Source organism: Sinohyriopsis cumingii, chromosome 11 (assembly GCF_028554795.1).
Source record: "Sinohyriopsis cumingii isolate HCF-2022 chromosome 11, ASM2855479v2, whole genome shotgun sequence".
NCBI classification, from domain to species: Eukaryota; Metazoa; Mollusca; class Bivalvia; order Unionida; family Unionidae; genus Sinohyriopsis; species Sinohyriopsis cumingii.
In genome coordinates this window covers 31598624-31625923 of record NC_142971.1, presented here as the reverse complement: position 1 = coordinate 31625923, position 27300 = coordinate 31598624, and the positions used below count along the sequence as shown (strand labels likewise).

At 35.2% G+C, this 27300-nt stretch overlaps 1 protein-coding gene across 3 annotated transcripts in view; it reads right to left on the bottom strand.

Annotated features, from left to right (window-relative positions):
* LOC149787856 (man(5)GlcNAc(2)-PP-dolichol translocation protein RFT1-like) overlaps nt 1-27085 on the bottom strand; it is a 56667-nt gene extending 29582 nt beyond the window's left edge. The window contains exons 1-5 of one of the 3 annotated variants that reach the window (XM_089974080.1): nt 26244-27085; nt 20312-20425; nt 15619-15704; nt 7214-7330; nt 2173-2362 (exon numbers count right to left, since the gene is read on the bottom strand). In XM_089974080.1, the coding sequence (XP_089830206.1) occupies nt 2173-2362; nt 7214-7330; nt 15619-15704; nt 20312-20380 (462 nt within the window). In that variant the 5' untranslated portion in view covers nt 20381-20425; nt 26244-27085. The other 2 variants (XM_089974082.1, XM_089974081.1) reach the window with 2 other exon arrangements.
* Between the last annotated feature and the right edge of the window lie 215 nt (nt 27086-27300).

Below are 27300 nucleotides of genomic sequence, written 5' to 3'. Positions count from 1 at the left end.
TAATATGAAATACAAATATACCATGATATTACTTATGACTGTCAGTAAAAGCATGACAATACGAAATACAAATATATTAGGATACTGCTTATGACTGTCAGTAATAGTGCACGATAATATGAAATACAAATAGACCATGATATTACTTATGACTGTCAGTAAAAGCATGACAATACGAAATACAAATATATTAGGATACTGCTTATGACTGTCAGTAATAGTGCACAATAATATGAAATACGGATATACGGTGATATTGTTTGTGACTGTTAGTAACAGTGCATTATAACATGAAATATGGATATACCATGATATTGCTTATAACTGTAAATAATAGTGCATGATAATATGAAATACAGATACATGTATACTATGATATTGCTTATAACTGTCAGTAATAGTGCATGATATTACAAAATACAGATATACCATGATATCGCTTATGACTGTAAATAATAGTGCATTTTAATGAAATAAATATATACCATAATATTGCTTATAACTGTCAGTAATAGTGCATGATAATATGAAATACAAATACATGCTAAGCCTGATTAGGATAAACAACTCTCTGGAAACTCTGATCTTTTGGACTTGATAACTTAGCCAGCTTCACTTGTATAGAGGTTTTATATAAAAAGATCAATGTGCTCAAAAATAAATTTATTTTTTATCTATTAGCTGACCTGCCAATATCAAAAAGACCTCCGAAAGGCAGTCAATTGTTTGGGTGTAAGTTATACCCATTTTCCGCAATAAGTAACAAAACATCATGTACAGCTACTGTTGACCTGGAATACATGCATAAATGTAGTTTGATGCAGAAAAGGCAACAGTATGTTGAACTAAAAGTTTTTAAAGTACACTTAGGCAATAATGATCTCCAGTTCAGTTATGGAACTACTTCCAAACACATATTTCAATTACTTATTGCTAGATCTCTTCACTCAACCTAATGTTTATTAGTTTTTTTTAATTCATATAGTAACATCAATTAACTTTCAACCCTTTGGGCAAATGTGCAATCCATGTCCAATAAATGCAATCATCACCTTTCCTGGCTTTTATCCCTATTTTATACAAATGGCTAAACATCTAAGTATTCTCTTTAACATTTCTCTGCTGATTCTTTCAACTTTTTAAGAGACTGATTTACCCCTTCTCTTTCAAGCTGCTTTCATTTGTTCTACAAGATTTCCGGATGCTGCTCTACTGTAAGAACCAAAGGTTATACCAAGCAGGCGTTCTGCATTAACAGCTGGGAAGATTAATGCATCTGAGGTACCTTCTGTCCAGTAAGTCTGGTTCCCTGAACCAAATGGACTGAGTCTAAAATGACAACTGAGATCTGGATCAGATCAGACCACAAAAATTGTTTTTTTATTTGTTTGTTATTGTCTTGTAAATCTGTAACTCAAGGGTCACTGCCATTAGCCTAAATATAAAATCATCAGGAGTGGCAGTTCTCTCCCACAGAAATATTGTTCTAAATTTTCAGAAGAATACTGCAAAACTGAAGAAAGGACTTTCAAAACTTTTCACAAAACTTTACAATAATCAAACATGTTTTAAATATGCAAAAAAAGGCAGTAAATAAACTCCTTGCTTATCAGTGTATAAACTATAGACCTGTTGTAATACTATCACAAAGTTTCAGTTGAATGCAGCAACAAATGCAGGAATTCTATGACTTTCAAAACTTTATCATAAAACTAATATTGTCCTCATTGATAAACCAAGCTTTCTGCTTAAGTGGATGAGACCAAAATTCAGGAACTCCTAGTATATTAGTGTACATGTATAACCAACTGATCCACTGCCATATCCAAAAGTGACAGCTGAATGCAGCGAATGAGGTAGAAGATATGTGACCTTCAAAAACTTCACCCTGACACTAAGGAAGGTGAGACAGACAAGTCAGGGACCCCTAGCATATCATGGCATAAACCTGAGACCTACAGTGATATTATCAAATTGTTTCGCCTAAATGCAGCAAGTGATGCAAAAGACTTTCAAAACTTTGATGCAAAAATGTAGCAATGCTCCTGACACCACTGTAGATGCTGCTGGAAAAGTGACTACTATATCTCACAAATCTTATGTAATGTGAGACCAAAGAATATCCTTGAATCGCTTGATGCTATAAATAGGCAGAAATAAAATTCTACTTACCCTCAGTTTGACGAACATGAAGGTACTTGTGATGACAAAGAGCTGACGGCAAGTGCAATAAATCACAGTGGCCAAGACATAACCAAACACTCCATATACATAATTCGGAGTAATGGCCTGGTCAGGACGTTGAAAGATGTACAACCATGCAAATCCGAGAACAAGGCTACATACTAAACTCAGTGGTAAGCTGAATAAACAAAGCATACAAATTAGATATGTTCTGGTTTGCCAAAAAAAATATATGACAATATATAACTACGATTTGGTGGATAAGAAAAGTAACTGTCTTTCAATTTTTTATCAAAATCAACCTTCACTTTTCTTTTCCTTTCAAGCTAAAGACATGTCTCCCCAGTACCTTGCTTATGCATAGCTGCCAACCCTCGAGGCTCACAATTAGTGAAAATAGGGGTAAAAATTAGTGAATTTTGACATGAATCCATGAAGCAATCTTCAAGTCTGGGAATATTTGTCAGAACAAATGTTTAGCATGGTCTCCAGCTGATAAACATTTACTGTGCTCAACAAGAAAATTCAAAAACTATGCTTCAGCATTGGTAGCTTGTAGATCTTCCATTGAGAGCTGAAATCTGCTGTGAGTTCTTAATTTTCCCAACCTCTATGTGCTTTTTGCTACCAATGTGCTTCCTCACATCCTCTCTACCACCATGCCCACTGCTAAAATTTATGGCACATTGCATGTAAAAAGCACGATGTATCTCGGTGTTTGATGGCAGAATGCAAGACCAATTTTTGGTGTATTCCAAACTAAACTTCACTTTTTGTGCAACACATTTCTTTTTCCTTGTTGGTGAAGACATTTTCAAGATGCGGTGCCGAATGGTAATTCAGATCAGTGTTTGCACCCATGAGCGGAGCAAAATTCTGTTTAAGCCCCAGTTTCTCTCAAAAGCAATTGTAAAACAACTCCTATACATATAGATTAAAATATGCTAAAGTGCTTGCTACCAGGCCAACTGTACCAATCAGCTATAATTCCACTAATATCGCGACCAGCAGTACCGGACGATTTTGGCAATTGCCGATATCACGACTAGCGCTTAACGGGAAATCGGTTATTTTATTAAAGATTTAAAATAATTGAGAATTGGGGAATTCATGATTTTTTTGCATGCAGTGTGAATCATTGTGTCATGAAATTCATGCCAAAATGGTGAGGATTGGCAGCTATGCTTATTTAAAGACTGTTACAGAAAGTACCCTATGGTCATGAACTCCTGATTTTACACCACTTATGATAGCACCCTCTGGTCTAGACAGCCCAATTATATATTACTTATGATAGTACCCTATGGTCCTGCCCACCCAATGTTATGCTACATACAATTGATATACTACTTATGCTGGACATTTTTTCCATGGACACAAATAAAAATATTAAATACCAAAAATTCTCAGTACAGTAAAACCTGTTATGAGAGACCACCCTTTCTGCCAACCAAAAGTGGGCTCTCAAGACAGATGGTCTCTCATAAGAGGTGTGTAAAAATGGACTAGTTTCCCATGTCAATACATGTAGTTAGCATTGTTGAAGAAGAGTGTGTGTGATTTGGATTTTTAACGCAGCTTTAACAATTTTTCAGTCATATCACTAAGATGTCTGCAGTGTGACAGCTTATAGTGATGTCTAGCACTGGGGCATCATGCTGCAGACATGTAGCATGATGTCCCACCCAGTCACATTATCCTGACACCAGACCAACCAGTCCGAACACTAACCTCTTAGGTGGCACTCTACAGTTTCGCATTTTGCATAGGGTTAGGATTTTAAAGAAAAAGAATTTCCCCGGATTTTCTGATGGTTTTACTGGCTATTTAAAAAAGACCTTGTATATCTTAGGTATAATTCAAAGAACCTTTAATTCCCTTTATTTTGGTATATGATTGATGGGTGTAATATGGGTTATAGAGTATACAGCTTGGCCATACTCCAGATGTGCACCTTTCAAGAAAGTGCTAGCTTCACTTGGTCATTTTCACTTCCTGCACTTCAGAGGTAAATTGTATAAAAAAGAGCCGATAACTTTTTCACATTTTATATATTTGGTAATTCATTCATTGCCCTTTCAGAACTGGTATTGTCTAGTCTGGCAAAATTAATTTTCCCTATTTTAATAGCTGCTATGGATAGTGTACTTTAGACAAATTCAGGCTGATTTTTTAGCACAAGGGAGCATTCATTTTAGTTAGCAGTGTGTTTAAATTTTATGTACAATTTCCAAAAGTACAATATCCAAAGAAATATCATCCACATTACATTAATATAACATAAAGGTATGCCACCATTCTCTCCACTGTGCATGTTTTAAATGCAAACAGCTTCACCTTACATACGTCACTCTCTCAAAAGTACATAATAACTGGTGAGTGCCCCCTTAATGCCGAGCACCAAGCGAGGCAGATGTTAGTACCATTTTTGTAAGTCTTTGGTATGACTTGGCCGGGGATTGAACCCACGACCTCCCACATCCGATGTGGATGCTCTAACCACTAGGTCGCTCTCCATACCCTGCCCATCATGCAGCAGCATATTTCCTCTGTGTACCTTACTGCCTTTCATTTCTAATTGACTTCTTGTCATTGATAACATTCTGAACTTATGTTTTACAGATATTTAAGCTGGCTGCTATTTTGCAAGCAGTCTCCCCTTTTTCACTTCTTTCAATTACATTAATTCTTTCTTCCAGTGTTAGAATTTTTCTTTTTTTCATCAGAGATTCTGCCATTGTTATTAGCGTTGACATAATAACGACTAGATCTATTTCAGTTTTTATCAGGTTTTGGGGAAATGTGGACTAAATTTATATTATGTACCAATGAATGAAACCAAAAGACATAATTAAGTCATCAAGAAACAGTACATTTATTTTGAGACGAAGTTTAAATCACCAGTGTTATAGCTCTATAACCAAAGGTTGTGGCCATCTGCACCTGGGTAAACAGATGTTGGCTTGGTGAAATACTGTAACAGAAGTAATTTTAAAAAAAGAGTCCAGAAATGATTCTCACTTACTAGTATTAAAGACAAAGAGCTCATTCACCCCACCCCCAGCCATTACAGATTAATTGGAAAGACAAACTATGTACTCAACCCTACACTAAAGCCCTTTCAAAAGATTTCTCACGGGGACATTAGGACTACTGGCATTGTGTGTGTTTTCACAAATATAAAGAAAAAATACAAACCTCTAAATTGGCTGTGTATGTCCATCATCGCTCCCTTTGATGGAAAAATGGTTAATTTTACTGGCTATTCACATGACTTTGGCACTACAATGGTGGTTAGTAACATATACTTTAGTCTGGTTTACTGCAGTTTACAAATGACACATATGTAGTGTTATTTAATGTGCACTTTGTTTGCATACTACATGTAGCTTGAGCTCTCGTGTTTACAAAGGAATAAGTCAAAGTCAGTGGTGTCTGTTATTTTGTAATGCGGTCGTTCATAGCAGTGTCGAAATGCATATTTTGCCAAGACATCATGGTCACTGGTCGCTTTCAACAGGTGGTCACTCATAACAGAGCATTTATATAATAAAATCGATCCGTGCATTACGATTGTGGTTGGAAATGACAGATGGTGGCTCAAGCGGAAGTCGCTCATAGCAGTTTTTACTGTATCAAAAGGCACCTCTATACAACCTGCTTGACGTGCACCAAGTTTAATGAAAGATCCTGAATGGAATGAAAGTTATCCTACAGAAACAAACAAGGTCTCATAATTGTATTTAGTTACATACTAATATCTTAAATGCTTTTGTCGAATACTTCTGTGTGAGTTTTGCTCTGATGCGTGAATGATGGATAATGAGATAAATCAACAAACAAACAAAAACATTAATATTGAAAATGAATAGCAAAAGGCCAAGGTCTAATGTGTACTAAGTTTCATAGAAATATCAAGATCAGTTTTGGAGTTCTACCCTGGAGGTTGGATGATGTGGATGAGTGAATAAATCAATTAAAATATTTAAAATGTTGAAACAAGAATTTGGATTAGCAAAAAGCAGACCCAGGGTAATGCCCATGTGGTAGGGGATATGCTTCTGGGTCATAACCTGGAAATTTAGGATTGCAATTCTATAACAATGTACACATTTACTGGGCATATGGTAATATATGCACAGGCTTTGGTTCATACCCCTGGAGCACCAGTCTTGACATGGGTGGATAACTTTTAAACTATCAAGTTCACCCTCCAATATCCATACACTAGCTGGACAAGAAGAAATAAACATACATTTACAATGAATGTATGCTTACAGTTTTCCCAGACTTTTTTCCCTATGTCCCTCAAATCTTGCCCTTGTGCCCCCACCCACCCCCATAAATTGATGCAAGCAATGACCATTATAATGCTAACAGATAACGAGTTTACACTAAGTTAAATGACAGCAAGATCTAAGATGCAAAATTCTATAGTGCAGCTCATTTTAGGCTAAACAGATATTCAAACAGGATAAGATTTTCATGAGTTAAAAGTTATGGCAGCCAAAGTATTGAAGCAGACAATATTATCTATGTATTATGACACTATTTGTGATTACGTAGTATCATTTTCATTTCTCTCTGTCAAATGCTGCATCCCCCAAATCTGGGGAGAGGGGAACACAGTGTTCTCTGAACACGAGATCCTACATGCAACACTGCTGTGCCGCAACATTGGTCACTGGATCCAGACATCCCCCATGTAGAATAGCTGGGAAGCACAAGGATTTGCATCAGTCTGTCATCTGGCTAATTCTCTTTTTTATATGTGGCCACACAGGTCTAGGAGTACCTGTTGTTCTTGTAGTAATTTTAATTTTTCAAAGTTGTTTCAATTATTAACTTCAGCACTTTTCTGTAAGAGCCTGAAACTAATAAATATAAACATGGGATGTAAAGTTCAGTATCTGATTTTACTAAGTAAGGTGGTATTTAAGCTCTTTGTGCTTCCTGCTGCCTTTTGCAGCAATGTGTGAATGTATGCTTTTTACAACTTATAAAATGATAATTTGAACAATCCACTTACGACAACCAAATCAAGTTGATAACTTGTGGCCAATGTTTGTTCTCTAGCTTGCTCATAGCAACTCGATCAAGAGCTTCTGTTGCGATGAAAAGGCCTGTGGAATATAGCAAGATCAATCTGAAACGAAACAATGAGTTGTTGGAATAATTCTCTTATAGACACCCATTATTATTAGACTAGATCCAAATAAATACAGGTAAAACCTGTTACAGTGGAACCTGTCTTGAAAGATCACTCCTTCTGCCAAAACATAATGGTCTCTCATGACAGGTGGTCTCTCATAACAGGTTATAACACTATATAATCTCTAAATCTGTACATGGAGAACCTGGTCTCTCAAGACAGGCGGTCTCTCATAGCAGTGGTCTCTCAAGACAGGTTTTACTGTATAACACAATGATTGGGGTCTAAAGAATAACACTGTGATATAAACGGGATCTCACTAACAAATTTTTAGAAAAACTTCCACATAGAAAATGTGCATTGAAATTTCAATGTCATCAGTTTCAACTATCCTCTTGATCATATATCGTTTGTTTTGTTCGCTGGGTTTCATCAGACATCAAATGTACAGTTTTTAATTGTATACATGCCAATATGGCAGACATGGTGCATGGTGATGTTAAGACAACATTAAATGCAGTGCTGGGATTTAAAATCTGCTAGGGATACAAATAATCGGCTTTTCCGAGAGCATGTTTTTAAGATGTTAAAATGAGAGAACACCTTAAATAAAAAATGGGAGCCATGCTACCATCGTGTTATAAGCAGAATTACATTATAACGAATCACATTACAATGGGTTTTACCTGTACAAACTTTAAAAGAATGGACACATTTATAGGACTCACGGTACTAATTCCACTCCAATGGTAAACGTATGGAAACACTATCATATTCAAAATTCAATAACTTAAAATTTATGGGTGCTGATAATGACACCTATAATTTTTCGTGCACATCTAACCTTGGTGCAAGCTTATGTGTGGAGAACACCATATGACCCACGGCAATTTGTTTACATACATGTGCATGAAACACGTGTTATTGATTCTGCACCAAATGAATCAGGTGCTACTTTCAGTATTGAGTACTCCTGAGTCAAGCCTGTAAAAATGCTAAAATTGCATCAGTAGAAATTTGTCAATATTTTTTTTACATTACATATAGGATAAGCTCTCAAAAGATATTTTTCCTAAAATTTTAATTTTCATTATTAACCAATTATGGACCACCAAACCTGTAAATACTCTATTATTTCTTCACCCATTTCTAGACTGGTTCACAGTTCTTCCGTATAATTAGTACCATGTGTCCTATAACCAGATTTAATTTTTTTTTGAAAAAGTTGTATTTTACTCCTTGATATTAGAGCATAATTGTAAGAAAGAATTGGCCATGCTTGTGCATGGATAACAGTGCAATAGCATTATATGTGATACCAATATCTATAGTTAAATTGCATCTGCATTACATGTTGCTGTGTTGTATTGTACTTATTAATGGCTTATTCTTGTTATTAAAATAATTGTTTTCTGCCTTTGTATCTTCATGTTATCTTTCTATGGCATGCATGCTACACAAAAGAAACACAAGCATGCTGACATCAGCAAGTATGACATCACAGGGTATCAAAGTACATGACGCATAGTATTTTCATCTCTCACTGGCTATAAGACAAGTTTTAAATGTTTTAAATTTCAAAATTGCATTTCTTTTCTTGCTGACTCTCACAGAAATAACATACAGTGCATCCCTATTCACATCAATCAAACAAAACAAATAAGTGTGCCACATGACAGGTCAAAATGATATGAGGCCATTGCCCTTTTGTGACTAAAACAAATACACACACCCATGAAGCATCAAGAGATGCTGATATTCCAAACTTATTTAAACTATCATCACATGTGATTCATGACCCCCAAATGTTAATAAAAAGGTATAAAAGCCAAGGAAGAGTTCCATAAGCTGTATTATACTGAATAATTAAATAACATAGTGCTACTTTTTAGTATAAAACTATGGGGAAGGGTGAATAAGCAAAGAATAGACAGAGTAATTTCTTCAAGCCTGGTAATGTTCCCCACAACAAAGGGGGGGGGAACGTGTATCAACCCAAATAACACATCAACATGAGGTATGTTACATAAGGACATCAAGAGACAAATTTGAAAAAGCTATCCAAAGTTCCTATAATGCTGACATTGATGTTGGAGACGGAAAGTGTATGCACAAACTGTTATGACTCAAGCTGTTAAGTATGCTGGAGGTGGAGAAATGTGTGAAAAACTTTGCTATGCCAAGACAAGTTCATGTCTCTATGCAATATTAAGACACTGATAAAAATTGTCACTGAATACACTACTTGTTAAATTTAAGTAACAGAATTGAATTGCATATTGAAGTTGTCTAATACATAAACATATACCTACATTTACCCAAAGCTCATAAAAAGTTAAGAAAAAGTCTCAAAATCATTACTGTGGCTGCTTTCCACTATAAGCAGTGTTAAATTACTTACTTTTTAATATAAAGCTGAAAAAATGCATACATTATTGAACAAAAGAGAAACAAAGCAAACATTGCAATCACTCAATTACAGTCAAAGGGGAGGTAATGCACCTTGATTTGGCAAACCAAATAGCAAGCTCTAATTTACAGCTAAATGATTCCTTACTATTACTTGATGGTAAGAACAGAGCAATGTAGGTTTTATAAATAGCTTTTGTTTCAAATATGAAACCATATTTCTGACATGAAGCTTGTTTTCATTTATTCACAACAACATATATGGTGAACAAAACACATATCACTTAGTGCACGCAGTAATCAAATGCTGAGATTTGGAATAATGTGTTCTGAGACCACAAGTTGCAACACCCTGAGTATGAAGGTTTTCTATCATGGGACTTGGTACATGAAGAAAAAAGAGATCTGGTTTGGTGGGAGAGAGCAGTATGTTCACCATGCAGTTATACATCAAGAATGTTTCAACTGTATGAAGAGAGGTTGGGGAAGAAAAACTGCCTGTGTAAAGAATGCAATACAGATAGGACTTTTGCAGAGTTATATTTGGAATGAAGGGTTGAAAACTATTATTTTAAGTGAAAATATCCCTCCCTGCTCCCTCAACAAAAGGAATGCAGAAAAGTTCCAATACTGTTTACCCAAAAATGTAATGTACCAATATGAGAAACATGCTGAACATAGAATAGGTGTCAAGGAGTTTAATTCTAGGATAAGAAATAAGACCGGTATAACTGATATTCAATGTGACTCGACATATAATAATTCAATTTACAGGTTGAGGCAATGCAGCATGTGCAGTTTTGTGCACAGTCCTTATTTTTACAATGTTCTCTGCTTTGATCTGCTGAGTGTGTCTCTAAAGTTAAATGATCAGTACTGATACATAAGTGATTGTGACATAAGTGGCTTACATATAAAATCTACCCCACCCCACCCCATTTTGGGGATTATTGCATGTGTTAAATGGTATTTAACCATACAGGCCAATCTATGGGTACCATCATATGAAATTCTGCCATCAGGCCATACTATGCTCTTTTCCCTATGGCCTGAGCTATCTACTTCCACTCTGCAGTGTATAAAACCATCCCCATCTGTCTTTTGTATAGAATTTTTCTCCAAAACCACATCCAAACCATGATAAAAAGACTCCATTATGATTGTCATATGTAAAAACCACCAAATTGACACCCTGTATGCACGTGGTAACCATGGAAACAACAAACTCCTATTATGGTATAGGTCGTATATAGGACTCACGGTACTAATTCCACTCCAATGGTAAACGTATGGAAACACTATCATATTCAAAATTCAATAACTTAAAATTTATGGGTGCTGATAATGACACCTATAATTTTTCGTGCACATCTAACCTTGGTGCAAGCTTATGTGTGGAGAACACCATATGACCCGCGGCAATTTGTTTACATACATGTGCATGAAACACGTGTTATTGATTCTGCACCAAATGAATCAGGTGCTACTTTCAGTATTGAGTACTCCTGAGTCAAGCCTGTAAAAATGCTAAAATTGCATCAGTAGAAATTTGTCAATATTTTTTTTACATTACATATAGGATAAGCTCTCAAAAGATATTTTTCCTAAAATTTTAATTTTCATTATTAACCAATTATGGACCACCAAACCTGTAAATACTCTATTATTTCTTCACCCATTTCTAGACTGGTTCACAGTTCTTCCGTATAATTAGTACCGTGTGTCCTATACCTGCAATGCATAACAATATTTCACTGAATGTGTGAAAACTGTTACTGTAGCTTGATGCAGTTATACTAAAAGAAAAGGCCCAAGTGATTTTGGTCTAAAAGGCAATGTAGTAATAATGAAAGTGCTTTGGACTGGATGACACCCATGTTAGTATAATTCCCAGCTATTTGGTAAAAACTTGTAGTGTATGACATCTTTTTAACAGTGTTTCTATTTATGAGTAACGCTAGCTGGACTAAATGGTGCATTAGCATTTTTTGACATGACCCTACCCATCACATTTTGACAGACATGGTAAGGCAGATTTGGAGATAAAGCCAAACAAAATCTTAAGGCCCTAACAGCCTATCCTGACTATCCCTGCAGATATGAATGAGAGTGGATACAGGAGCTACAGAAGGAAGCTTTATTCTTAGTCTGAAAGCCAGAAATGTGAGGAAGAGACCACATTTTAGCTACCATTTAACTATTCAGAACCTCTGAGAATGCCCATCAGACTTTCACACATGTAGAAGGAGCATGTGTACTTGGTTGTCCCTTCAGACACACTACAAGTGACATGTTATCTAAAGTGATCTTAACGCAACAATACCCCACGAGGTAAACAAACCCTGATGGGCTAGAAACATTGCCCACAGTCCTTCATTATTCATAAGAAGGGTAAATTCTTTCCAAGAACGAAGTCCCTGAAGGTTTTCCCCCTCTGGCTACAGGTGAGCACACCGTCCTAAAGGAATGGGATTCCATGTCTGTGAATCAGGACTTCAGTCAGAAACAGATCCTGATCTAGCCATTAACTCATGTGATATAAATCAGATCCAGGAGAAATCCAAGTCATTGTGGCAGTCATAGTGGATGTCTGCGGGATAGCATTTTAATTTAGGACTAACTAGATACCATTAGAAAGTTTTTGGTGAAGACCCTAGGTTGACTAAAACCATTAATTCAGAAGAAGTAGAGGTAAAAGATTTTGAAGATGACCACCGTGGCAGGCAAACTGCATGTCAGATCAGCACCATTTTCATTCATGACCAGTTAGACACCATAAGAAGTCTACAAGTGAAAATCCCATATCAAAATAACTTTACATTTAGAAAAAGTAGAGACAAGATTTCAAGATGTGAATTCGTATAAAATTTGCATGATTTGTGCATTTGCACACCCTGACAGCATCTCTGTTTTCATGGTGGCCATACTATATGTCAGACTGGCACCTTTTCAACTTAATACCAACAAGACATCATATGAATGCTTCTGGTGAAATCCAGTGTCGATTAGGAGCAGTGATAAGATTTTTCAAAATGGTCACTGTGGTGGTCATATTGGACATCATAAAAACACAATTTTTATTTCACTGCAACAAGACAGCAAAGAAAAGTCTTTCAGCAAAGACTCCACGCTGGTATGACTTTCTGTTCAGGAGTAGCAATACTAAGATTTTCTGGATGGCTGATGTGATGGCCATACTAACTCCAAGACATCACAAGAAGAGTGAAAACCACATACTGATGTGACCATCCATTCAGGTGGATTAGAGATTAAAAGATTTTCAAGATGGCCACTGTGGTGTCCATATGCGATGTATGGGAGTACAAAGTCAAAATTGGCATAGTCAGAAGATTATAATTTTCACCTTTATAAAACTAATAATACCTATAAAACATCTTCATTGGAGAGTCTTCAAAGAACATTTAATATATACATATATATATATATATATATATATATATATATATATATATATATATATATATAATAAAAAATCAGGGCTCAAAATTAGCGGTAGTCCACTATCCTGAGGTTAGCAGATTTCCTGTCGGACTAGTAACTTTCATAATGTTAATAGTCCAATAGGCAAGTAAGTTTTGGTTATCAATAGTCAGCGTTTGTTTATGCCATTCCCTAATAAAGACTTGACTTAGCAGATGTTCTGTAGAATCAAAGCAGTGGCCATTGTAAACACAGTCATAAAATATTAGCATGAGAAGATGAAGTCAATTTCTGCCTCGGAAAGGTGCAATTCTATAACAAGAATCCATCCAATTTTGTGCATTTCGCTTAAAAGCACAAATTATGGTCCATCATTAACACAGAAAGTTTGGTAATTGATCCTAATTAATCTGATAACGAATTAAATGAAAAAATGATGTATCACACTTTATTCACTCGACCACAATAACAAGCTAAAAAGCAGTGGACCACACAAATGAACACGGCAAAAACTATTCAAAAAAATTAGTTCACACGTTTTTTTTGTTTAAGGTTTTTTTTTTTTGCTCGCTACCCAAATGCTCCAACAGTCACAAACAGGAAACTGCATATTTTACATTTCCATCAAAATAATTATAAGAATTAGATCAATTTATTACAATTATGTTATTGACACATCCTGTCCATGCAAATATTTTTTCTATGATGATAAGAATAGTTTTTATATTTTTCCCTTACAAGAATGAATAAATAATTGAATACACATGGAGATATCAAAGCAGAATGCCGTATATTTGTTGGGAATTAAAATCTCTGAGCATGGGCATTTAAGATTTGAAAATTTTCTGCTTTATTATTAATTTCAACAATACACTGAGGTTCGATGAATTAGGAACAATTAACAAACTTACAACTTATGATACCATAATTGGAGCTGTTAAATACAACGCGTCAAGTGTCAGATGGCTTTGTTTGATGGGAACACACCTTTTCCAAGCTGAAACTAACACTTCTAATGCTAATAATTTATAACAGTGTTTACAATAGCCCCTGCTTTGATCATGCAGAACATATGCTGAAGTTAAGTCTTTGTTAGGGAGAGGCCATTTAATTGTGGGAGGGGGCAAAGACACGTGTTTTTAAAAGTGTTTCTTGCTCTGACTTTCTTATGTAAAGGACACTGCACCATTCCCTTTTTTGCTTTAAATAATTCACATCAGCATACTATAACATCTCGTATTTGAAAACAAGGCACAATTCCCTCCTTATAAGACAGGCAAAATGTGGTATTTGATAGAAGGTGTTCAGCCACCAGAAAAAAAGCAAAAGTTGATTGAGAATGATGAGGAATAATTCTTATGATGGGAAAAGCATAATGGAAGATCTCAGAAGAAATGGAAAAAAGACAGGGAATGGCTGAATTATGATGAGGAAAGGAACATTATGTGGTGTAACTGGTGTATGCAATACACAAAAACAAACACACAGAAAACATCCAATTTTGTTGCGGGTTATTTGAACTTTAGAACTGAATCCGTAAACATACATGAAAGCTGTGTGACGTTTTGTGAACAGGACTAGTAAAGATTTGGCAGGACTAATAAACTTCTCAATATACTAGTCCTTCTGGCTACAAAGAAATTTGTGTTAAATTCTAGCCCTGTATATATATATATATATATATATATATATATATATATATATATATATATATATATATATATATATATATATATACATACATACCTGTCCACAACAGCCATTCTAATCCCCATCCCCCAAACAAATTTCCAATATTTAAGTACTGCATATAATTGTATAACTGTCACCTGTCTTCTATGGTCAGTGGCAAGGTGTTTCCTAACCAAAGAGTGTTTTCTCCCTACTCTAATGTGTATTATAGTCAGTGCTCAGTCAATGCAAAATAATACTTGCTTGATGAGGAAGGTATTGTTTAAAGGAAAATGAACTGATATTATCCTACTTGACCATACTGTAGTTATTATAAATAAAAAATTAGGAGATACATATATTTTATGATTTTAATGAAAGAAAGGATCCTCGTAATGGAAGATGATTAAGAACTAATAAAGGTACTAATTTTAAATGATGTACAGAGGCAGCTGTGAACAAAGGCTAGTTTTGTCTTTTACCATAGGTGGCTGCTACAGAAAGGTGTGACTAATATATGTATATATATTCTCAAACAAATTAAATAAGCATGAACATGTGCACACTTTTCAATAGCAATACTGAGAGTGAGTTACAAGTATTTTGTGCTATTTACATGACAAAAGTTGTTGAATACTTTTGATTACAAAAATCTTAGGCAATGGCAGCAATTTACTGGGACAACCATGAACTTTCAACAACAACAACAACAACACACACAGGTGAATGACAGCAAACAAACCTGATGGAATATTATTTACCTCACATTGACAACCCCAAGCATTTCTTTGGAGATGAAACGAAGAGAAAAAGCATTCAGGCCAAAAGTCATCAACCTCATCATAAGCTGAAACAAAAATATACACAATTACAAAATGGATACAGTTCAATCAGGGCTGGCAAAATCCAGTAACACAGTATAAGTTGACCAGAGTGAACAATAAGAATATACCGTAACCAATTTGCATAAAGTAAAACCTCTGCAATTTGGTAAATCTTCTGCTACTGGGTCAAAAAGTCACTAATTGCTACCTGATACTTTTTGTTTCATTTTAACCATGCTTATATGTTCACAAGGTTCTAAAACAGCTGTATTTGCTGGACAAGACCAGCATATGAGCTCAACTGACCATCTACTAACCTGACAGCTTGACAGGTCAGAAACACTGGACACAAAATAGCCTTGAATTTCTCTGATGAATTGTTTGGTCATTATACTTTCCAAATTGTTCAAATTCTCTATAGCTACAACGCAAAAGACAAAAGGGGTCTGAAAGCTTATCGCCTGGACATACCTAAACTGTACAGAGGAATCAAGGGAAAAAAAGAGAGAACTACAAATACACACCATATATATATATATATATATATATATATATATATATATATATATATATATATATATATATATATCCTATGATCTTATTAAAGAGAAAAGAGATCAGAGCAACAACAACCACCTTTAATTATCATCCTTGAACATTTGTTCTAGCACTTGATTACAGTAAACTTCAGAGTTGGCTTTGATTGGAAATGCCCATTAATTGCTATGTATTGTCAATGTCATAAGTCTACTTTCAATTAATAACTCATTTTTTAAAATATCAGAGTGGTAAACAACACTCTTGCTGGGAGAAATTCTACAGTATAGTTTTCTCAAAGAAAAACACTTATAATAGTATGACGGAACATTTGTATGTATTTTTTTTTTATTAACTGTTTGAACATTATGCAAAACTTAAAGGTGTAATTTGCCCAAAAATATCCTAAATTTACAAATTTCCTATGGGAAAATTACTTCTGATTTATGACAATTTGTATTTATGCATTAACCTCAGCAACACATCTATGGCAAAAACTAAGTGTCACCTGTATGCTAAAATAAAACCCAAAAGCTTCATTTTGGCACTGATTTCATGAGATAAGCACATTAGCATGCCACCTAATACTGGGTTCATAATGTACCTACTGATAATATACACTAGGGTACTAGTACCAGACATCTCACTAGGATTTTAAAACTAGGAGTCCAGGATTAACATTTTGGTAAAAATAGGGAGTCCCACCATCAAAAGTTGCAGTCCCTTCTTTCCTACAGAATCAACACAGACATGAGTGCATCTGTTTTTAGATGGAGAGGTTTTCGTAATGTAATGTAATGTAATCACTCACTATACTATAGCTTAATTACAACAGTACATTAACAGGATCACAAATTTATGGCTTATTTGTCTGTATATGTACTTGCAGTAATTTTAGAAAAATAAATAGTATCTGATTTGCTGTTTTTTCCCATATTTTCGCAAATACGTGTCAAGTCAGAAAACAGCTAAGACCTTAAAGCGCATCTTGCAAATTCCACAACGTAGCATTGTCCCATACATTTCTGACCTACATAATTTGCATTTTAAAGTTAAATCTTTAATAAAATAATATCTAGGATTTGGTTTCAATGATTTGTATATTTTTTCTGAATATATTTGCCTGATGATTTAAGAAAACAGACAATCTAGTAAACTGGTACATCCCAGACTTAGCAAAGTCCGCCATTATTTCCCGTTAGGCCTACGGGTTCACTTACAGTTTCAAACTAATTTTATGATGAAATAGTGTTTAAGAGGCAGTTAATATATATATATATATATAGATCACTAATTCTGATCTTAAAAAACATGTTTGTATGTTTTATCATCAAAGGATATTATGCAGGAAATTGATAGTTGCTACCTTACTCAAAAAAGGGTAATGGTCAATCAGCTATCAAAACATAATGCTTGTGAATGGGCAAGAGTTTGTCGACATAACTGATATAAAAACTAGGCCTAGCTACTGATGCCTATGAATACATTTCGCTACAACACTAGAACTAACTGGGCTAAGGCGAGGGGCATCTAAAAAAAAAATATGGTATGGTCAGTCAATGTAACCCCTTAAATAATCAAAGGGCGAAGTCGTTTTCACTTTCCAAACAGAAGAAGGCAAATTTTACATCTTTAGGTAACCTGTCACCTACTTACGAATGGCATTTTGTCTAAGTCTCAACATGTCTTGATTCTGAGGTCATGTGCACTGCTTATTCTGCTTCATTCGGAAATGAACATAATAACGAAAGCTAAAGTTGTTTATTTGATGTACTTTTATCAATGACTGCACGTACATCTCTGGGTCGTTCTGCCTCTGAATTCAATCACTGTAAATATATAAATTTCCCACCTGGCTGCCAGTCATAGCCTTTAAACTTGCCGCCCAGCTATTGCATCATGTTCTTTTTTATATACTCTTTATAAAATGGCAACAAGTATGTATATAGGGGTCTTTCAGTCACTGAATTCTGTCACTGTAAATATCAGCACAGCTAATTGATCAACACATTTTCAAACAAAGCAGGTAGCTGAAGCAGGACTGGAAAGTCTTTGAATTTTGCCACAAACCTATTACAGACGTACAGAGGATTCCCGCCTCATTGATTTTCTGCGTCACAGATAAAAAAAATTGCATCCAAATACGCGTAATTAAGTGTTTTCTGAGATCTCTGGTCTACCATTATATCTTCATTGGTAAGAAATATGTATCTTGTTTGCCCAACCATTTTAATTACAAATATATAAATATTTCTCCATATTCATCTTCATTTAGATAAAATCTTAAATTATATCTCATTTTTTCCATCCTTTTATTCCTTTTAGTTGTATTTGAGCTATCTTTAAAAACTCCAGATTTGTTTTCATGTTGGAGTTAACATGTTCTCAAGATACCTGTAAGTGCACTACACAATTCTTTGTCATGGCCTTGACCTTCAATCTAATATAGACAGAACAGCCGCGAATATGTCTCAGCCAATAACAAAATATAATCACATACTAGTGGTTAGTGAGATCATTCAAGATATATGCACTGAGTTTGATAAAAATCCATTGTTTGTTTTATAATGCTCACTAGCCAGTAATCAATGCAAAACAACAATTAACCTACATGAGCTACTTTAATTTTTAGCAGTTGTGAATAATTATTAATTGTCTGCCTTTTTATTTTGGCTGTCAACAGCACATGCACTCCTATCTATCAGATTATGGGAAAATACTGCTGACAACAACCCACCTGTCTGTTACAAACTAACACATGGTAGTCTTAACATGTGGTTTGAAATTCCCACCACCACCAATTCCATGCTAATTTTTTCATCCAATCAGCACGTTCTGTCACTGATAACATGTCAGTGCAAAGTAAACATTCCAGACTTGCTCTTCATTTACAATTTAAATACTTTACTGATCATTTAATAGCCACTTTTACATAAAGCTTCTGTTGCTTTGTATTTTGTATGCTTGGATTGAATTTAAAGGCTACACTTCCATTATGTCATGCAGTGAAACATGTTACATTCAATTCTGATTGGTTATTGTTGTTTGATCAAGTCTAGGGTAAAACAATAACCACCAATCAGAACTGTGACAAACCTTAAGCATTGCATCAAATCTCAATCAAAACAGATACAAAGCAAGAGATGAGCTTAATAAAAAAGTGGCTACTTTTTACCTGTAAAGTACTTGAGTCAAGCATGGAGAACAAATGTAGAATGTCTACTTTTACAGGTACCATGCCAATGGGATATACAGATTAACACAGAATTGATGATGGAATCCAATTTGAAACAGCACTGAGTTATAGCCATCCTGTTAATTTCTAGAAGGTGAGTGAGTCAGAGTGTTGTCAGTAATTTGCCTTTTCACAGACAGAAACAAGTGCTTGTGGCTGTTATAGTTGTTTTGCATATTATGCAGTAAGTACAAAATAATGGATCTGACTTTAGTCATTTTCTCTCACACAAACTTTTTAAAAAATAATATTTTCTTTGCATGAGTAAATTTCACTATTTCTTCTGTTTTGAAGATAAGATTGATATATATTCCAAATTCAAGTATAGACTTGATATAAAATATTTTTAAAACATTCATGCAGTGCAAAATAAAGGGCATGGTGACCAAGATGATTCCTGATGAATGACTATGGACTAAGAATTAACAAGTCAAATCATTTCAAGACTGACTATACCATTTGATTGAATACTGCCAGAACAGGTTGTTCTTTTCTGGACATTATTTATGAGTCTACACAAATTCCAAGCTAAGATCTGGGAGACAGAAAGGGAAAATTAATAATGTACATACCTGACATGTCAAAAATGCAAATGTCAGGAAGAGACTATGCACTTTTAACAACATTAGAAATGATGGGCACTTTCTTATTATCATTTGGGTTACTTGTTTATCACTGAGATCTTTACAGATGCAAGATAGAAAAGTTCCCAGATCATCTGGAGGGAAGAAACTTTATTCTGGGAAAAGTGTATGGTGCATCACATTTCAAACCATCTATTTATGGAAGCCCTATTAAGCCATATTATACAAACCATAGTACTTTGTAATACAGTATATTTTCCACAACATACTGTACCTGCAGTAACATGTTGTAGGTTGCAGCTTGCGTGGCCTTCAATAGAAGGTGACTCCCTCTGATTGTCATGGTATCAGGATTTGAAATTCAGCAATGTCTACTGGCTTGTTCAATCTGAAATACAATAAAACATGAATGTATGAAGATCGATAGACATTTTATTTACTTCAACCATCAAAAATGTGTCACTAACAGAACAACTGTGGTGAAATAGATCTAGCTGAGGGTAGTAAAACATAATCACCACCTTGCCGATGCATATTTTTGTACATAATGGCAAATATGATTAACTACAATCTGAATGCAACCTTAATTATCCTGTAGTTAATAATGGAAATGGGGGGATTATGCAATACACGAACCGCCTGTCCATGTGCGTACTGCTTTTCCTGCATATCTAATTTCTGTATCATCAATAAAATATACACTTTAAATTTTGTGATATAACTGGGAGATGGCCTAAAGAGTGCATTACCTTTAGCCAGGTTTAAAAGTGCATTACCTTTAGCCAGGTTTAAATGTCCACCCCTGGGTAAACCCTCAGGGCAGTGGGTTGACACTTTTGCAGCAAGTGGACGTATACAGTATCTAATGAAAGCTTGCAGATATGCATATAAACTATAGAATTCTAGTTTTGATAATGAAAAAGATATAAAAAATGGCTGATTCTCCAAAATAGGTATCTATTACAAATGTGAAAGTAAAATAATTTTACCTCAAATGACCTTGAATTGTAATGAGCTGACCGGATGAGATGCATAAGCCAAGTCAAAATATCAACTCAATCATACTGGGGTTTGAATTTTTATGATGCATGATATGAAAAGCTCTCCATGCCATTCAGATGGAGGTGTATGTGTGAAACAAGAATTGCACTTTTGGTGCCAGCAATCTTGACCTGACCAATCAACAACTGATTGGGAACTGCCATCAAGTGTTCAAGTGTTGTATACCTATATAATTTGATGAAAATTGTGTCCACATAAGTGGATTTGTTGTACAGAAACCATGAATGCAATATCAAATTGACTTTTATGTTGGGCCCCAAGTGGCCTAAAGCACTCTCCATTACGGATCACTACCATCTTACCTCTGTCTGCATGGGTTTGAGTCTCAGAGAAAGTATGTGAGAAAGCTTGCCAGTAGCTTTTCATGGGTTGGTGGTTCTTTCCAGGGGTTTTATAGAGTTCTTCCTCCACCATTAATACTGGCCGCCATGTATAGCCTATCGTGTGCTGAAAAATGGCATTAAACCCTACAACAACAACAACTTTTATGTTGGATCTATCAATCTTATGCTCAAAATAGTGTTCACCTTCCTCAAACATAATGCAACTTAAGCTGAAAAAATTTATGCTTAAGTGTGACAATACAAGACGCAATACCACTCATGCCACAGAATTTTCAAAGAGATGCAACTAGTTTCTAATGCTCAGATCACTGGCTTGGATATTACACTGACGCTAAAATACGCAGCTTGTCATTACGGAACTATAGCTAAATATATGTATATAAAAAAATGCTGATGGCTTTCAATGCATCATTCCTGTCATAGTGTTAGTGAGTTTTAATTTATCAAAATCAAATCACACGAATCAATTTTTCTGGCAGAACAATCTACCCATGAAAACACAGATACTTTGAAAAAATCTATTTAAACAAACATGCCTTATACATTATCAAAATATAATGCTGCATCTCTAAGGTTTCTGAATTCTTTTAACTGATCTTCTGCTGTCACAGCATGTCAAACAGGAAAGAAAAGTTTTTGAAAATAGACGTTTTATGTTTTAAAGCATTATTATTCCTTGAATATTGCATATATATAGTTGTAAATTCTTATAAGATAAGATTCTTCTCCAAAATCTGTATTGCATAAATAGGTATCTGTTGATTACCAAACTAATTCCACCCACCCAAAACCCAATTATCTGTTCCAATATTTCTAAACTTCAAGAATGATTAATGGCATGAAAAGTAATACAGTATAAATGCTGAAACTTAATATAAAATAACGGTCAGATGCAATCATCAAACTTTCATTCAAATAAAGCATTTCTAACACACTCATGCAAAAAACACACCATACATTTTCACATTCTGCCATTTTAACCCTCACCCCACAACTCACACTTAATGACTGAATATATCTGTCCCACTTAATACAATCACAAATTTGGTGGTGATACAGCTGGAAATAACAAATTTAACGATATTTATTATTTATTGCCAATCCATTTTTGTCTTACCTATGCTATCGTAAATGTCTCTATTGGTATAGCCATTCAGTGGTATGTGCCTTGTGTGCTGAGTATCATGAGTGGCCATGGTACATGGCTAGATGTTTTGGTGAAAGGCCATATCAATATGACCAACCTTTTGGGAGAAGCAATAACGAGATTTTCAACGTTATCACCATGGCAACCACATGTGAATGTCAGATTGAAATTATTTTCATTCACGATCAAGCAGACACCATAAATAGAATTCTGATGAAAAACCCTATGTTGATCTGACTTTCCATTTAGGAAGCAAAGTGAATTACAAGGTTTTGAGAGCATATAAGATGTCCAATTGGCACCATTTTCATTAGAACACTATAAGGCATCATCTGGTAAATGCCAATCATTCCAGAACTAGTGGTGATAACAAGATTTTCAAAACGGCTGTTATCACTTGTCAGATTGGCATTATTTTCACTTTTGGCCAACAAGACAATATAAGAAATCTTATAATGAATTCTCCAGAATGGTATCATCATTCATTTAGAAGACCAAGCAATAAGATTTCTTTTCCACTGTGGCAGCCATATTAGATGACCAAGCAGCACCATTTTTAATTTAGGTCCTACTAAGCAATGGGATGAATGTATGTGTAAAGTTTCATGTCAATCCTCCAAGTAGATCAAGAAAAGTAGCTCGTCACAGACAACAAGCCATACCATAAGCTCTCCTGCTCTTTGACCAGTAGAGCTAAACACTGATGGCTGCAGTGAACATAACTTTATCCTCTCAACCTCAGATTGACAAGAAACTGCCAAAGTGTAAGCTACCACTGAAGTTTGATGAAAATTAAACTTGGACATAGAAACTTTAAACGAAAAATTAAATTAGCAACCTTCAGCTTAGACCTTATTTACAATCCAAAAAATGATTGGCTTCTGCATTAAACTTTAGTGATGTGATGTGATGTGATTTTGATTTTTAATGTAGCTTTAACAATTTTTCAGTCATATCACTAAGATGTCTGCAATGTGGCAGTTTATAGTGATGTCTAGCACTGGGGCATCATGCCGCAGACATGTAGCATGATGTCCCACCCAGTCACATTATCCTGACACCAGGCCGACCAGTCCTAACACTAACCTCTTAATGCTGAACGCCAAGCGAGGCAGCTGTTAGTACCATTTTTTAAGTCTCTGGTATGACTCGGCCGGGGATCGAACCCACTACCTGCCGCATCCCAGGTGGACGCTCTAACCACTAGGCCACCGGAGCGGTTTAACCTTTAGTTCTAATGCATTTGGTGCAATTCTATATATTTACATTTTTATAACTTAACTTTATATTGGTATCATATAATCACTATTGTGCTCATGGGCCATTACATACTAATACAGACCGCTTAAATGTTTTAATCATTCTGGTGGCCTAGTGGTTAAAGCATCTGATTCAGATGCGGGAGGTTGTGGGTTCAATCCCCAGCAGAGTCATACCAAAGACTTATAAAAATGGCATTAATAGCTGCCTCGCTTGGCGTTCATCATTAAGAGGTTAGTGTTAGGACTGGTCTGCCTGGTGTCAGGATAATGTGACTGGGTGGGACATCATGCTACATGTCTGTGGCATGATGCCCCAGTGCTAGACATCACTATAAACTGCCACACTGCAGACATCATAGTGATATGACTAAAAAAATTTTAAGGCTACATTAAAAATCAAAAATCGCAACCATACACTAATACATAAATACCAATGGGAAAGGCAGCATAAATTGTCTGATAAAAAGACCACATCAAACTAATAGAGAGAGACCAACTCATCTAAGGACTGATGGAAAACTGGACAGATATCACTATTGGTCAAATGGGATGGGGGGAAAGAAAAAAGGTCCAAGCAATCCAAACAAGAGTTTGATGTATCATCTGAGACCCAGTTAGCAAACTTCATGAGAAAACTACAGATTAATCAGCATTCTATCCATCACATCCAGTGTTTGAAAAATCACACAAGACCCAATTTGCAAAAACGTTGTAAAGAACGTTTGTTTTACAAATATTTGGGTACCTTTTTAAAAGGTTATAATTCCCAGACCACTCTTTTACATAAATTTGATGACTAGAGAGAGGTTCTGGACAAAAATATACAACTTAAGTTCTGAAGGATTTATTGAAGGCTTTGGACTGTCTCCATGATATTGTCATTTGCAAGCACTTGTAGTATATAAGATGACTCACCAAGTCTTTAATGTGACTATCTGTCAAATTCTAAGCAGCAAATTACAATTCAGTGTCTCAAGTAAATGGTCTGAAATTCAAAAGGGATTCAATCAGGGTCAAATATCAAACCTTTAGTTTTTCAAAATTTCAATTTAAAATACAATCTAAGCTACCTAGACATTTCATATTTTCGGGTATTTCATGTTCTAAACATCATTCACTTCCTGAACTTACTTTAGTTCACTACCTGCAGTTAAAGGATGCTATATACTTAACATTTAACTTTTTTTATTTCTCAATACTTTTTTCAGATATACATTTAATCTTCTTGTACTTCAGGTTTTCATTTATTTGGAAGGCTTAGCTTTCAAAATGTTTGTGAAATTTATTTTCAAATTATTTTAAACCTTACTCGACACCATACAGCAACTTTGTGCTGCTGTGCCAGAAAAAACTACTACATATATATATTCTTTTAGTTACCAAAAACACCAAATTCATGCCACCTTTTAAAATGATTTTCTTATATTTTGTGTGCTAATGTGGCTTGTAAGATTGTGTTTATGAATAATATTATGCTGTGTTGATTTAATGTTTTTTTTTGTCATTTTGTTTTCTTTTTTAAAATTCATTATATCTTACACTTAAGTGTTTTAATCATTCCAGCTATATTACATCCAACTTTATTATACAGCTCATAAAGCATCCTCTCTGTCTCTCTCTCCCTCTCTTGGAAAGTTCAACATTTCTTATCCTCTCAGCAAACGTCTGTCTTTTTTTATGCCCACAATGCACCCTCTCATATAGATCTATCTTAAGTACCTCTGAAGGTTCGATTTTGAATTAAAAAAACGAAAAAACTGTCACCACGTTGCATCATGCATACTTCTTACACACTTGGCACATGAATCAATCTGCATGTGGACGATTTTTTTTTTTTCTTTTTCACCATTAATTTCAGCCTAATATAAATAAATATTTTAAACAACTAACTGATGACTTACCGGATGTAGCTTGATGTAAAGAAAACCAAATAAACGGAAAATCAGAAGTGAATCAGAAGTGAATTTGTACGGTCCAATTGCATGGGACTAGTAAAACACATGCCTTCGTACTATAATAGTGGTAATCGTAAACAGCCTACGGTCCGTGATTAGTGGGTTGATTTGTTTGTATCACGTGAGGCGGCAGAACTATCAGATTGGTTACACAACGCCTCATTTAGGTGAACCCTCTATTACGAAATGGCTATAAATAGACTGCAATTCCCATGACCTTCAATTTATAAACTGATTTACTATGCAATGCTATTACAACCTGCAAAACAATCTGCCAGCAAACCAGGAGACTTACTGTTGTAGAACTACCCTGATGTAGTGTATTCACGACTAAAAGAGCAACATACAACTGCCTAAATCAAAAAGACTAAAGAATATTCGCTCTTATACTCCTGCGCACAGGTTTATTTACATACAGAATCGGTACTGTATTCACCTGTCTACTCGACGCTTAAGTACACTTTATAGGTAGCGTACTGTACTGTAACGGTTGAGAGCTCAAATGGGCGAACTTGTCTCGAGTCACAGATACAAAATATTACTCCGTGAGCGAATAATAATGTGCCTATTTACGTTGGGAACCGGCTCACTGTTATGTAAACCATCCTCATAGATTCTGCAGAAGTACAAACGGTCAGACTAAACACTGGGTCGAACCAAATCGGAGCGGATTATACCGGATTCGACGTCTTATCAAGAGATAGACGTATTTCATCACATCACTAACCCTTGATAGGCTTTATCTTATTTAGCAACGGACCTTGACTGGGAGCCCTCACGAACTACATAACATGGTCAAGTGACTCGTGATTCAGCTTGGACCCAAGTGACTTACAGGCGCAATCTTGACGAGTTATTATTACTTAAAACATACCAAGACCAATTAAATTTTACGGTATACTAGTATTGATTATAAATAACGCTGAAACACTTTTATTTCACAAAATGATCAAAGGCATGTACAATAATGCAGTTATTTAATCACTTTGCTTTCTTCGCTAAATTTCACACTTTCCGCATCCTTTGATGTGCAACCATAAGTACGGAAACGGTTACCTCACAAGTGTTACGTGTTTTTGACTTTGTGTAGCACCCAGACGTCCATTTAATCGGAACTTCTGGACCAGTTTGAACTGCCCTCAAGCTCTTGGTTTTATTGAGTCTTACATTTATTGACGTAACAATGACTAGAAGATGGTTTCTTGACTAACAGCAAAGTAAGCAACAGTTTAAAGCTAAGGAAATCGAGTGATTTTCTTCATTTTTTTTTTATTGCAATGCTGCAGTCATAACATGCAAAAATAAAAGTTGACGTAATAATTTGCTGAAATGTTTTGCAATTTTCACGCCTATTTTATAATAAGCTGTTCATGTCACATACAGCCAGATGATCGTCAGACCAAAAATGACCAGCTGCGTACAAAAATTTTTTTTTTTTTTTTTTGGGGGGGTCACCTAAACAGCTGTGAATGAATGAATTTAGATGCCAAGAA